The sequence below is a fragment of the Anastrepha ludens genome, chromosome 2 (genome assembly GCF_028408465.1).
Source record: "Anastrepha ludens isolate Willacy chromosome 2, idAnaLude1.1, whole genome shotgun sequence".
NCBI classification, from domain to species: domain Eukaryota; kingdom Metazoa; phylum Arthropoda; class Insecta; order Diptera; family Tephritidae; genus Anastrepha; species Anastrepha ludens.
Window position 1 is genome coordinate 7566712 of NC_071498.1, and position 13895 is coordinate 7580606.

Here is a 13895-nt window from a genome sequence, read left to right on the forward strand (position 1 = left end):
TGAACATAATTTTATCGCATTCAGTTAGCTGTTATTCCTTAGAAGAATATATGAGTTATACAAATTTATTCTCTCTATTGGAAAATTTGCATTTTTTGTAAGTGGTTCTGTAAGTCAGCCATATTTGACACTTGTGAACTAGACAGTAGGCAAGCAGACTAGCAAAGGAACGCGTAAAGGTCAAAACACAGATTTCCCTCACTCAAAATAATTTGTTTTGCTATTTAGTAAAAAAAATATTCAAAAATAAAATTGGATGATTAATTTTGCTCGATCTTGTAAGTGCGCATTTGTTTAGAAATAACAACATAAAATTTATATAAATTCTTTTTAATAAAAAAGTCTACCTAAAAAATTGTCTTTTATGAAATTATTATTATTAATTTTGTAAAAAAAAATTAAATAAAAAACAACATAGGGTGATAAATTTTGCGACACTTTGTATATTGGATGGGCATTGAATTTGGGGGAATTTTTTTTAAATAAAAAGCGCTACCAAAAAAAATTTCTTGGATAGAATTCTTTATTAATTAAATAATTTGTTTAACTATTGTAAAAGTATGAGTACTTGATATATCATTACTTAAAGATATCAGTTGGTTGGTTTAAGTCGTGATTCTTCCAGAATCCAACGAGCGCATCCGCACCATTTTGCTGCCACATTCTCGTTACCAAAAATAAGATATCAGTACTTCATTCTAAATTTAGGAAAAATTTGTTTATAACTTACTGAAAGATCACTTTCAACATTTTTGAATATTAATGTTCAGTGGCAGATGGGCATATGGGTTTCTTCCATTTTCAACCAATTTCTTTTTTCAGAACATTTTGGTACACAAGAAAGATTCATTTTCTATCTCAGGTTAGGTTACAATATCACTAGCGTAGGGCTATAGTTTGGCAAATAACGTTTGGCAGTTACGTCTCATAGCTCAAAGCTGGTTTATTGTGGTGCAAACAGCTTCTGGGAATGCGTATGATTCAGATTGATTTTCGATAATTCTCTGGTTGGCTATATCACCGAATGACAGGAGAGCTAAGAACCAGACGAGCTAAGTCGTGACCTTTAGAACGGAAGGGAGGTGACATAGAAAGTGAGAAAAAAGCTTATATCGCCTCATTTGTATAAACGGATATCAAATTAGAGGTCACAAAAAAAAAATAAAAAACAAAAATTATTTTAAAGCCATTTTAATTAATGATAATATAATATTATTCTTGTTTTTGCTTTAGTAATACGGGTAAGTCCTTTTATTAAATAAAATTCAACAATTTTAGATCTCTGCACATATAACTTCAAGATTCAGCTTTGATGTTAATGATGGTATTAAAGACCAAGCCCAGAAGTTATAGTGGTATACTACACCGTCCACTTAAATCCCAAACCCTACAGCCCAAACCTACCGCAAAGCGATTATCACCTTTTCAAGCTTTTCTTGATGTGGCGCCTGTGAAAATAAACTGGCCAAGTTTTCCAACAATTGGAGTTTCTTCAATCGCGAAATTATGAAATTTATTTCAAAAAGCACTAAAGTTATTGAACAAACATATTTGATCCAAATAGGATAAGCCGGACTTTTTTACTTCCCCTACAATTCATGTCGGCATAATGAGTCCAATACAGCTGAAAAATCGCAAAAATAAATTGTATCTGCTTATATTGTTAAAAAAAGATTGAAGAGAATGCTTGAAGGTATAACAGCCACCCAAAGTGGCCACGTAAAGCATTAGCACAAGAGAAAGACAAATTTGAGGAGTTCTGTTATATCCATTGCATTTTGATATAAAAGTGCAACTGTTAAATGTCACCAAAACCGTGCTGATTTTTGGCAATTTTTTCTATTAGCAGTCTTGTGCAATTTCTCTATCCAATGAATGATCAACATATTTTTTTATATGAGAGAAAGCACGCAACGCTATCAGCAAAAATAAATTTTCAAAAATCAGCACAATTTTTGAGCTACATAAAATTCGCTCTTTTAACACCCTACATACTTAAAATTGACAAATCCATCCTTGTATTTAAAACTTATGTGAAGAGAATTTCTTTAAAAAAAGGTCGATAAACAAAAAAAAAAGATAAGGTCAGTTTTTCAAAAAGGTCGTTATGGTTTCTTTAGTATTATCTGGTATTTTTGTTTTTTAACTTTTTATTTTCTTATTTCTACTCTGAATGCTACTACTACTAGCTTTAATTAGTATTCAGTAAATTCAAAGGTTTTTTTAATATATAAAAAAAGCTTTAAATGTTAAAAAGAGTTAAGAGAAGTAGATAGAATATTCTTGCATATCCTCAAAAGAAGCAAAAAATTAGACTTGCAAACACCAAATTTAAAAATATCAAATTTTATAAGAATTAATAAATTTTCAATAGCACTGAAATCATCTCAGCATAAGCTTAAATGCGAGAAAAGTAATTTTTAGCCTTTTTTTCATAAATTTAGGTTGGAAAATTACTTTTATTCAATTCAAAGTAAAAAAAGCGTGAAAAAATATGGAAAATACAAAATTAAGGATTAATTTACTTTTGCTCGACATGACCTCCTTTTGCTTTGACTCTGGCCTTACGACGGTCCAGAAACGAATCGCCAGCTGCCCGAATGTGACTTGCAGGTCTTTTGGCCCACTCGCGGACAATGGATTTTTTCAACGCCTCGAGACTGGTGAACCTTTTAGTTCGTACCTTGCTCTCCATAATGGCTCAAAGAGAGTAATCCATCGGATTCGCGTCTGCTAAATTTGAGAGCCATTGCGTGGACGTTATGAAGTTCGGAACGTTGTTTTTCGCCATTCTTCTTCACTCGAGCTTTTTGCGATGATTCCGAGTTCTATTGGAATGTCCATTGTCTGCCACCAAAATGATTGTCTGCCCATGGTTTCAAAGCAACCTCCAGAATACTTTTCCTATAATATTTCGCATTACCTGGACACCAGGCTCGATGAAAACGATTGGAGCGCGCCCATCTGCGGGGGTGGCCAATCGATTGCTCAAATTCTCGTTTAAGCGATCGGTCAAATAAACCCTATCGTTTTGGGAGTTTACGAATTGCTCAATTTGAAAAATTGTTTCGTCAGAAAACAAAATGTTTGGAAATTGACCGATTTCCGCCAAGCGAAGCAACTCCTTCGCTCAAGTCTGACTAGTTGGTGCTTTGGTGTGGGATCATACACCTTCGGATCTTGTAAGGCTTGACTTTCAGATCATTTCTCAGTATGCGCTAGATGCTACCGTCAGATATTTTCAGTTCATTCGCCATTTGATTGGCACTTCGTCGGGGATTTCGCACAAGTCGCTTCTTCCCTTTTTGAACCATTTGACGTGACGTTGCAGTCTTTTGAAAACCACCTTCAAGACGTTTCGCGATGCTACCAGTATCATTGTAAGAAATAATGGTGTGATAAACAATAACTTTATTTACTTTAAGGTGCTCGAGCTTACGAGCAATCGCTGGTTGTGATATTCCAGCCAAATATAATGCAATCGCACTATTACGTTTGGAATCCATTACTGATTTTCTTTTTTCGCATTTACTCCCGGCAAAATGCTTTCGCGAGCTTGTAAAAAATACTCTGGACTGTCATTTAGCCAACTCACAGACAACTGATGCCCGTGCACCAGCTGCGCAAGCGGTCTGAAATTGGTTACATTTGGAGGGCGGGACCCTGTAATATACATTTTTTTAAATTTACTGTTTTGGTAGCTTTAAATTGAAAAAAGAAAACAACACCAAACTTATAACTTTTCGTATGTTGGGTAAAAATAGCAATAAATAGATTGCGAAAAGCAAAGAGTTGGCAACAGTGTACAACTACATTTATGTGACGTCACGCGTTCGCTGACGGCCGCAATTTGTTTCTATCATTCTTGTAATTAACGCAGCGTATGACTCTGTGTATACATAAAAGCATATTTGAGTTCGTTTGAAATAATTTTTATTATTAGTAATGATTTTTTTTCCAAATGGAAAAGTTTGCCTTTTCACCTCCTTTTTGTGAGCCCATCAGCTGCGCCTCTGTCAATTAGCGCATTGCGCAGCTCCTCTGTTGTCTTCGGTACACTCAAATGTAGAAGGTTAAACGCTCTTGACACAACAACGATTTTTGTTTTTTTGATTTTTGGAATCAATGTTTGCCACCATAGATTAATTTCTGTGATTATAAGAGATGCATACACACATGTGGATGAATATTATTCCGTAGGGGTTGGAATGAGCCAGAGAGTGCCACACATGTTACATGGTTAGAGAGGGTCGCCAATTTTAATAAAAACAAAATGTAATACATTTTGCTTTGATTAAAATAGTTAATAGTTTTTATTTATTTAAATTCCTACACACAAGTTTGAGAGAAAATAAATATATACATATGTGCACATACAAGTTAACACGCGCTACATTTATTTTCTCTTTTTCCTTTTCTTTTGCTTTACTCAATTGTAATTTAATAAGACAAACAAGTTGTAGACATTAGGTAAGCAATTTATTTCTTAAGCGTGCCGGAAATGCAAGTAACAGAATACTGACCTGCAGGCACTAATTGGGCAATTCTTTCCAAAGAATTAAAAATGCAATACTTGCATTAATATTGTAAAACTTAGTATAATTAATTGAATTGTAAAAATAAATTTTCAGTCTAAAACTGGAGTCCAATAAAGCGGTGCATTAGCTCCGATCTTTTTTTAAAAACTCAATTCGACTTTCGAATTAAAAACTGGCGCCCGAGCAGGGACCAGTCGCGAAAAAGTGTAAAGTGTTTAAAAGTGTCTGTGAAAGGAAGAAATTAAAAGTTGACTTCCCAACGGCACCAACCCTACTAAGTGTCTGTGAAAGGAAGAAATCAAAAGTTGACTTCCCAACGGCACCAACCCTACTTTCCGACTGGTCATCAGGATTTCCAGCAGACTCAGGCTCTCTTGTGTTCGTCCGGAGACCACCTCGCATAGAAGTGTTGCAGCAGGAGCCGCAGTAGGTCTAACCGACCAAAAAGGAATACATCCGTGCAGCCAGCGAGGGAAGAGTAGTTCAATGCTACTCCTACTGTAAGTTAGCGTATTTAACTAAAAACATTAAGTTAAATTAAACCTTTTTAAATTTACAAAATAATAAAATTAATAACTAGAGATATTAAATAAGAAGTGAGTTATTACATTAAGTGAAATTAAACCTTTTTAAATTTACAAAATAATAAAACTAACAACTAGAGATATTAAATAAGAAGTGAGTTATTACATTAAGTGAAATTAAACCTTTTTAAATTTACAAAATAATAAAATTAATAACTAGAGATATTAAATAAGAAGTGATCCATTGTGTATTCCAATATATTTTAACTAATTTTTCGCATAGGTACGAAAAGCGTGTTCTAATTTGAACTATAGAAAATATTTAATCGACAAAAAATAAAGCGTAATAAAAATAATTTGAAAGTTAGGAATAAGATAAAGAAATCCAATTCTGGATCAAGACAAAATCTAAATACAAGTTAATTTTGACATTTCCGTTATTTAAATTATAAGGCGTAAATAATCGTGTCCAATTGCGAAGATGAGTAATCCAAGCAATCTGATAAGACCACCGGTTCTAGGGCAAATCCCTCCGGGTGCAAATCTCCAAAACGAAGAAAATAGGGGCATAGTTAGGCAAATAACAGAAGTGGTCAATAGAATACTAGACGACAGGTTAGCAGTTAGGAACGTTATAGAGGTAGACGAACCTGTTAACATAGGACCCCAAGGAATCAGTGAACTCGACAAAATTCCTGATGTTGTGCGTTCTTTGCGAGAATTTGCAGGGGACCCAGGTGAATTCGGATCCTGGAAGAAAAGTGTCGATAGAGTTCTACAACTATACGAGCCAATGCGAGGCTCACATAAATACTTTGGTATCTTAAACACCATACGAAACAAAATTACAGGCCAAGCGGACATTGTGCTGGAGTCCTACAGCACACCCTTAAATTGGACCGCGATTTCACGTTGTCTCACAACGCATTACGGCGACAAACGAGACCTAGGTACTTTAGAGTACCAAATGGCCTCACTGACTCAGGGAAATCTAACCATACACGAATATTATCAGAAGGTTTATTCAAACCTTTCTCTGATCCTGAACAAAATTTCTTGTTTAGAAGCCGGATCAGAACCCCGGAAACTTCTTGTAGACACGTATAGAAACAAAGCGTTGGATACCTTCGTTAGAGGTCTCAATGGTGACCTTCCGAGACTCCTAGGGATAAGAGAACCAACAGACCTTCCAGAGGCTCTGCAATTATGCCTCAAATTGGAGAATCAAACCTACCGAGCAAATATCGTCAGTAGGAAACCACCTATAAATCTACGAAGGAATTTTCCCCCACAGCCCCACGCCGCACCGAAACCGTTTTACCCACACCTTGCCCATTGGAATCAACCAATGCAGAGACAAACACTCCCACCCTCCTATATCCCACCTCAACAACAAGGGCACTGGCAAAGACCCCAGAATTTTTTCCCACAACAACAAAACTTCAATTCTCAACCTCGACACCTGCCACCACCTAGACCTTTTGCACCAAAGCCTATGCCAAGACCTGAACCAATGGACATCGACCAGAGCATGCAGACGAGAAGGGTCAATTACATTAATAGGCCACCACAAAACCTAGCATTTCACGGGAAAAGACCAGCACCTCCCCAGCAAGATATGGAAAAAAGACAACGAAACTTTAACATAGAAGCGGAACAATGCAACAGCGTTGCATACCGACAAGATTTGGAATATGCAAACCAACACGACGAAATTAGACAAGACAATTACAACGTGCAAGAAACTCTCGAACAGTACGGTACAGACGACAATGCTGCAGAGGATTTTTCGGACATCCATTTTTTAGATTAGCGAACTCCTCACTTCCATATTTTGAATGTAAAACGAAGGAAGGAGGAATTTTAAAAATATTGATCGATACGGGCTCAAACAACAATTATATGCAACCCTCTATTGCACCCAATTCACTCCCGAATGACCAACCCTTTTTTGCTAACACTATAGCTGGAAAAATAAAAATTACGCACCACACCAACGTTAGTCTATTCGGAATACCCGATCTAAAAATTAAATTTTTTTTGTTACCCTCCTTAAAGTCATTCCACGGCATCTTAGGCAATGACAGCCTCAAGCAACTTTCGGCGGTAATCCACACAAAATACAATTATATGACAATACAAGATAGAGTCAGGATTAAAATAAAACAGCAAACCATACAATCGATTAACGCAATAGACATACAGACCGACCACCTAAATGACAGACAGAAGACCACACTTAACGCAATTGCGAAGAATTTTCCCAAACTTTTTACCGAACCTGAAGAAAGACTGACATACACTACGAAAGTACAAGGAAGCATAAGGACGTCCACGGACACACCAATATACACCAAATTTTATCCGTACCCTATGTCACTGAAAGTGGAAGTAGAGGAACAAATCAAAGACTTGCTACAAAATGGTATAATAAGACCTTCAAGGTCTCCATACAATTCACCTGTATGGATAGTACCAAAAAAACCAGACACTTCAGGAGAGAAGAAATTTCGCATGGTAATTGACTATCGAAAATTGAACCTAGTAACTATATCGGACAGATATCCTATACCCGAAATAAATGGAGTACTAGCACATCTAGGAAGAAATAAATACTTCTCAGTACTCGATTTAAAGAGCGGCTTCCACCAGATTCCTCTAAAGGAATCGGATATAGAGAAGACAGCTTTTTCGGTAAATCACGGTAAATACGAATTTACCCGGCTACCTTTCGGTCTCAAGAACGCTCCTTCAATTTTTCAAAGAGCTCTTGACGACATCTTAAGGAACCATATAGGAAAGAGATGTTACGTGTACATCGACGACATCATAATATTTAGTAAAGATCAGGAAACCCACTTTAATGACATCCAACAAATCTTCGATACGTTAGAAAAAGCAAATCTAAAAGTACAACTTGACAAATGTCAATTCCTAAAAACAGAAGTGGAATTTTTAGGATTTATAATATCCGAAAAAGGCCTCAAAACAAATCCACAAAAAACCGACGCAATAGCAAAGTTTCCAATACCTAAAACTCTAAAAGAACTCCGATCCTTTTTAGGACTTTCAGGGTATTATCGCCGCTTCATCAAAGACTACGCGAAGCTCGCGAAACCCCTTACAGTCCTCTTAAGAGGGGAAGGCGGACGAGTGTCCAAAAATCAATCAAAAAAAGTCATGGTAACCTTCAACAAAGACGCCTTAGATTCCTTCGAGAAACTTAAACGATCACTCATTGGTAAAGACATAATGCTTGCATACCCCGACTACTCTAAAGAATTTGTGCTAACAACAGATGCCTCCAATTACGCAATTGGAGCCGTACTATCGCAAAACGACAAGCCAATAACTTTCATCTCTAGAACTCTTTCTAAAGCCGAAGAGCATTACGCAGCAAACGAAAGAGAAATGCTAGCGATAGTGTGGGCGCTGAATTCCTTGAGAAACTACCTTTACGGTTCCGCGAAGGTTAAAATCGTTACGGATCATCAGCCACTGACTTTCGCCCTAAGCAACAGAAACCACAACAGTAAGATGAAAAGGTGGAAGGCTAGATTAGAAGAGTATGACTACGAGCTAATCTATAAACCAGGAAAAACCAATATTGTGGCCGACGCACTCTCAAGACCGCCACAAGTATCACAAATCAATTCATTGACAGGAACGCAACATAGCGACGAAAGTTCGGCGCACAATCTTATCCCAGCAGTAGAAGGACCTATAAATGCTTTCAAGAACCAAATTTGGCTCCTAAATGGCGACGAAAATAGTTACCAATTCAAAATACCCTTTCCCACATACCATAGACACATTTTTAATCAACAAGATTACGATGAACAAAATCTAATTTCAATTCTTAAACGTTATTTAAATCCCTCCGTAATAAACGGACTTTTTACCTCAGAGCCAATCATGGGAAGAATCCAACGATTATACCCCCTTCATTTTTCTAAATTCAGAATACGTTTTACCCAAACCAAAGTCGAGGACCTTACAGACGAAGCCAGACAGGAAATAGAAATGCTAGAAGAACACAGACGCGCCCATAGGAATGCACAGGAAAATAAAATCCAACTATTACAAAAATTTTACTTTCCAAAAATGAGTGCTAAAATAGAAATTCTAGTCAGACAATGCAAAATTTGCAAGGAGAATAAATATGACCGGCATCCAAATAAGCCACAGCTGCTTGAAACTCCCATTCCGAAATATCCCGGTGAAATAGTGCATATTGACATTTATAACACAGAGAAAAATCTAGTTCTTACTGCAGTCGACAAATTTTCCAAATATGCCCAAGCTAGAGTAATAAAAAGCAGAGCTTCGGAAGATATTAGGGAACCTCTGAGACAGATAATTTTTGCATTCGGCGTACCAAAAATGATAGTAGTAGACAACGAAAAAGCATTAAACTCAGCCTCCTTATGTTTTATGTTGGAGGATCAACTTGGAATAGAAATCTACAAGACACCTCCTTACACAAGCACAGTAAACGGGCAGGTGGAACGATTCCACTCAACCCTCTCAGAAATTGCGCGCTGCCTAAAGGCGGAACGAATCCATAGAACATTCCTAGAAATTTTGGACAGATCGGTATACGAGTACAATTGCACAGTCCACTCGACAACAGGGAAGAAACCGATAGAAATATTTTTTGGACGCAGGGTCTCTACAAATCCTGACCAGTACGAGAAGGCCCGGCAGGAAAATATCGAAGCACTTAGGAAAAAACAAGCAAAAGACTTAGAAGTGCACAATCGGAAGAGGACCACAATGAAAACATATTTGCCAGGTGACATTATTTACGTGCGAATAAATAAAAGACTAGGCTCAAAACTTACTAACAGATACAAAAAGGAAATAGTAAAGGAAGACAAATCTAGTGTAGTCATAACAGAAAATGACCGAACCGTACACAAGAGTAATATTAGAACTTAACGCATATATTGCTTTCAGATTAATAATACCACTCGCCACAGGCGAGTTCCGTATCCTCGATTATACAAACTCACAACTTGCAACCTTTAATACAGGATGGACCAAAATCCAAAATGGCACCTACAAAATTATACATACAATAGACACGGACGAATACCAAAGGACTTTGAACGAACTCAACTCCACGATAAGACACAAAATAACTCCCGACAATTCCTTACTCCCCTTCTTGCTCCATGAAATGTCCGAAATACAAAGTTTCCTAAGTAGATTAAAGCCAAAGGTAAACAAGAGATCCATAAACGCAATTGGTACCGCCTGGAAATGGCTCACAGGGAGCCCGGATCACGAAGATCTCGTTATGTTAGAAAATCATATTAACAATTTACTTGAAAATAACAATAACCAATTAATAATAAATAGAGCAATGAGCGGAAGAATAAATAATATAACGGAAGTGTCAAATAAAATATTTAAAATATTAAAAGATAAGGAAGATGTTCAGCATGATATGGCTGTAAACATTAAATTTAAGCTACAATTAATAAAAGATGAAATCATAAATATCAATTATGCAATACATTGGGCCAAAGTTGGCATTGTAAATTCATATATATTTTCTAACGTTGAAATGAAACTAATAAAAGAAATTATTGAGAAAAATAATATTCCCTTCACTAATATAGAAGAGGCATTTGAATTCAGTAACGTTAAGATAGCCTCTAGTAATTCTAAGATTGTATACTTAATTGAAATCCCAATAACTGACAACAATTTATGTGAATCCCTATTAATAAAAGCAATAAAGAAAGGTAATAGATTATATGATTATATAAAATACCATTTGAAAAAATTATAAGATGTCAAAATAAAATCTTTGGAAAGAAAAGCAACTGTAAAGAACATAATGAAATTAAAATTTGTACAAAGGAAAATATTGTAGACATCAGTAACTCCACATGCATTCCTCATCTACTCAAAAGCCGATCGCCTAGCTGCATTACGATTAACAACCAACACATTCCCACTGTCCTAGAAGTCCTCCCAGGAATAATACTTTTAAATCGATTTAACGACACCGTTCACATCGACAAGGAGAAGATTAACTTAACTGGATCATTCGCAATCCAGTACCACAACTCCACCATTATAATAAACAACCAAACATTTCTGTCTAAAGAAATCTCCAGCGGAAAACCCCTTCCTGCAGTTCTACAACCAAATGCAACACTTACGGCCGAAGAAGAATTACTAAGCCTGGAAATGATGAAAGAACTTCACCTAAAAAACAGAAACTATATCGAGACTCTAAAAAATAAAGGATTAACAACATCAATAGTCAATTTTGGGATATCTGGTATAACTTTAACTCTAATGGCAATCGGGGTACTAAAACTAACTTCAACGAAAGGCCCAAAGCAAGGGGCCAAACACGTCTCCGAATTTTTCAAAAGGGCCCCATTACAAGAGGTAACAGTTAAAAATTTCCAACAACCCGAACCACATCCTGAAGATTATCCTACTCAGACGCACGAGGACGTTCGTTTTTAAATGCGGAGGAGTTAACACGCGCTACATTTATTTTCTCTTTTTCCTTTTCTTTTGCTTTACTCAATTGTAATTTAATAAGACAAACAAGTTGTAGACATTAGGTAAGCAATTTATTTCTTAAGCGTGCCGGAAATGCAAGTAACAGAATACTGACCTGCAGGCACTAATTGGGCAATTCTTTCCAAAGAATTAAAAATGCAATACTTGCATTAATATTGTAAAACTTAGTATAATTAATTGAATTGTAAAAATAAATTTTCAGTCTAAAACTGGAGTCCAATAAAGCGGTGCATTAGCTCCGATCTTTTTTTAAAAACTCAATTCGACTTTCGAATTAAAAACTTACATATACGAGTACGTGTATATATGTGCATGTAGAGGTCACTAAAATTTTTAAAAGAAACTATTTTATATATGAGCATAAAATATCTTTAATTTTTGTGTGCATATCCCTATCGCTTTGCATAGGCACGCATCGCTAAAGATCAATTACAAAAACTATATGTATGTATGTATGTATGTATATGCATGTTAGTTTAATTGCATGCCACCACTTTACCCCCTGTCAGCGTAAGCATTGAAATAAAGTACAAATTTTATTCACTATTATCGATATTGAAAATCACATTTGCTCTCATTCCCGTCTCCACCACCAGCCGATCAATTGTCATCCATGTCGACTATGCGATTTCGCCGCGTGCTACAATTAAGTGCTGTGCTGTTTTTGCTGTAATTATCGATGTTTTTGTTCGCGAAATTTTTTTCTTCTGTTTCTGATTTTGTGCTCACTTTGTAGGATGTGTATGAACACGCATACATACACATATGTACATAAACATGTTTGCAAAGGGGTTTCCGATAAGGACTGTGAATAGTTCGTTGCTTATGTAGATATAAAGGATTTTTCAAAAGGGACTCCAGGTGTCAGTAGTGCTTAGAATAATTCCTAGATGGCACCTTTTTTATATCATCTGTGATATTTGTCAAGTAGACAGATGTACAATTTTATAGGAGAGAACAACGCGTTAAAATTATTGAAACTAATTATGGAAATGGTCGATCCTTACGAACAACATATCGCAAAATTCGTGATTTTTTTTATGGAAATAATCGCGCGAATGAGTAGACAATACGAAGGTTGGAAAAAAAATTTCAAGAAAGAATTGGAAGGTTCTCTCGAGAATAGAAAAAAGACTGTCAGTCCAAAAACTGGGTGTTCTGCTGAGAATATTGCTGCTATAGCACCAGAAAGTTGCTGAATAACCTACACCACCGATATCTCGTCGTTCTCAACAATGAGGCACTCATGAATTGACTTTTTGGCAGATTTGGACATACTCATTGATGGGCATTTAAATGATGTAATTTTGCACATATAATTGTAAAGAGCCGTATTTTGAAAAAGAAAGTCAAACCTAAAAGAATCTAAACTTTTGAAGTGAAACTTCTTAGACGTCGACGGACGAGCGAGAATGGAGAGTAAAATTTCAAGGTCATGCAGCGTTTTGGGCATTTTCGTTCCGCGAGAGAGAAAAATGATATAACGTAGAGGAAAAGGAGAGAGAGAGCTATACTTCATAAATTTATACCTTAGACACACTTTAGGCTATTTTCCCTGAGTTTTTCCTCGTGGTTGCTAATTTCTGGTGGGAAATAACACTGCTTACTTTTTGGCGCTTGTTTGTTGGTGCAAATTTGTAGGAAATATATTTTTGGTGCCTACTTTTTGGCGTTATATTTCCTTGGAGCCTACTTTTTCGGGCGTTTTTGGTCCCAATTTGTTTGGCGTTTTTGGTGCCTATTTTTTTGTGCTTATTTTTGTTTCCTGGCTAGTGCTTGTGCATACTATAAATTGCTATTCATTCCGGCGTCGGATTTCTTGGTATTGCCTTGCGGTAATTTGAGCCATTGCTGCGGTCCTGCGCGGGTGATAAGAGCTCGGAGTAGTGCGCCTTGTTGTCACGGTTTGTGTTCGGCGTTTACCTACACCGGTCGACCCTTCTCCGTTTTTCGTAAATTTTGTCTAATTTTATTATTTGCAAATGTTATGAAAATATTTATATATATATTATTTCTCTCTCTCTCTCTCTCTCATTCTCTCTCGGGTCTCTCCCTCTTTCTTTGTCTGTCCTAAAAGTTTCACTTCTGTTATGTGTACTACGCTACATGCCCTTTTTTTATTTTTGTTTTTTTTTTTTGTAATTTAAAACTACATCTAAACGCTCCTTTGGAAATACCCTTTACGTATGTCAGATCTTCTAACATTTTTGATTTACATATTAACAGTTACTCCATGCCCAAAAAAGTGGCAGATACTCAATATGAAGTTGGAGAAACTTTA

The 13895-nt window shown here is 36.2% G+C and overlaps 1 protein-coding gene across 1 annotated transcript; it reads left to right on the forward strand.

Moving 5' to 3' along the window:
- The first annotated feature begins 4399 nt into the window (after positions 1-4399).
- LOC128862694 (uncharacterized) lies at positions 4400-11875 on the forward strand. The gene is made up of 2 exons (XM_054101358.1): positions 4400-5038; positions 10022-11875. The coding sequence occupies exons 1-2, from the start codon at positions 5025-5027 to the stop codon at positions 10860-10862; spliced, it is 855 nt and encodes a 284-aa protein (XP_053957333.1). The 5' UTR covers positions 4400-5024; the 3' UTR covers positions 10863-11875.
- The last annotated feature ends 2020 nt before the right edge of the window (positions 11876-13895 follow it).